General features: G+C 46.5%; 1 protein-coding gene across 1 annotated transcript in view; it reads right to left on the bottom strand.

The window, feature by feature from the left end:
* Nucleotides 1-6: 6 nt before the first annotated feature.
* LOC102311593 (uncharacterized protein DDB_G0292642) overlaps nt 7-998 on the bottom strand; it is a gene marked incomplete in the record, with an annotated part of 5,659 nt that continues 4,667 nt past the window's right edge. Inside the window, 1 exon segment of the mRNA XM_014330892.2 lies at nt 7-612. Coding sequence (XP_014186378.1) covers nt 157-612 — 456 coding nt within the window.

Genomic DNA, 998 nt, shown 5'->3' with positions numbered 1-998 from the left:
TTTATGATTCATTGGGCAATGCTAGGTAATATGCTGAGCTAAACTAAGCAAACAAGGTTCTGCTCCAGCTTTCTGTTTAGGTTTTACCAGAATGACAATTCAATTCTAAAGGAAAGTCTGGTATGAGAGAAGAGTACATAAAGTCTGTGTTGTCTGCTACTTTCTGCGCCACACAGGTATTGATGTTTGTCTGGGAGCCACACCATCACTGCAGGGGATGAAGTGAGTGCTTGTTTTCAAGCACACAGGAGTGAGTTTCAGACACACAAAGCAGAACTCTTTCTGACAGCGAGGACAGGTGATGTTCTTGCAGCCTGTTTTGTCGTGCTCCACTATCTCACCACAGGTGGGACAGGCCCGGATGGAGGGACAGGTATCGACCCCCCGAACCTCAGGGAGATTAGTAGTCTCGCAGTTTTTGAGAACTTCGAGTTCGTGGTTTACGCAGCCATCATTATCACAGCGGTCTGATCGTGGAGCTCTACCTTTCCACGGCCTCAAACACTGGCAGCAGAACTCATACGCTTTGTTGTTGTCTGCTGTACAGATTGTGCACCTCACACTCAGGTTAGTCAGGTCCTCTCTCTCCACATAGGTCTTGCAACCAGGACACTGTTGTGAGAAAAATAAAAAGAATAGTTTAAAATTTGAAAAGTAAAACATTTTGTGCTTTCCTCTATATCTAGGATCAACTGTAGTCCCTTGGGCTGGAAAAGCCTGGATAAACCCAGCCCCACAAACTTTGCATGGAGAGTTGAGTTTAAAGGCTAGAAGGCCACAACCTGACAAGACAAGATCCTGACAAGATCTCCATAGAGTGGTGCTCTCGGCCAAACGCATCATTCAATCAGAGCTTCCTGACCTTTTGTGCATCTACACCAAGCGGTGCAAGACCAAAGCCAGGAAGATTATGATGAACCTCTCCCATCCCAACAATGGACTCTTCTCACTGTTGAGGTCTGGGAAGCGCTTCCGCTCCCTTAAGGCCAAAACAGAGA

Source organism: Haplochromis burtoni, unplaced genomic scaffold (assembly GCF_018398535.1).
Source record: "Haplochromis burtoni strain Fernald_Lab_line unplaced genomic scaffold, NCSU_Asbu1 Contig_1094, whole genome shotgun sequence".
NCBI classification, from domain to species: Eukaryota; Metazoa; Chordata; class Actinopteri; order Cichliformes; family Cichlidae; genus Haplochromis; species Haplochromis burtoni.
This window is presented reverse-complemented; position numbering and strand designations above follow the sequence as displayed.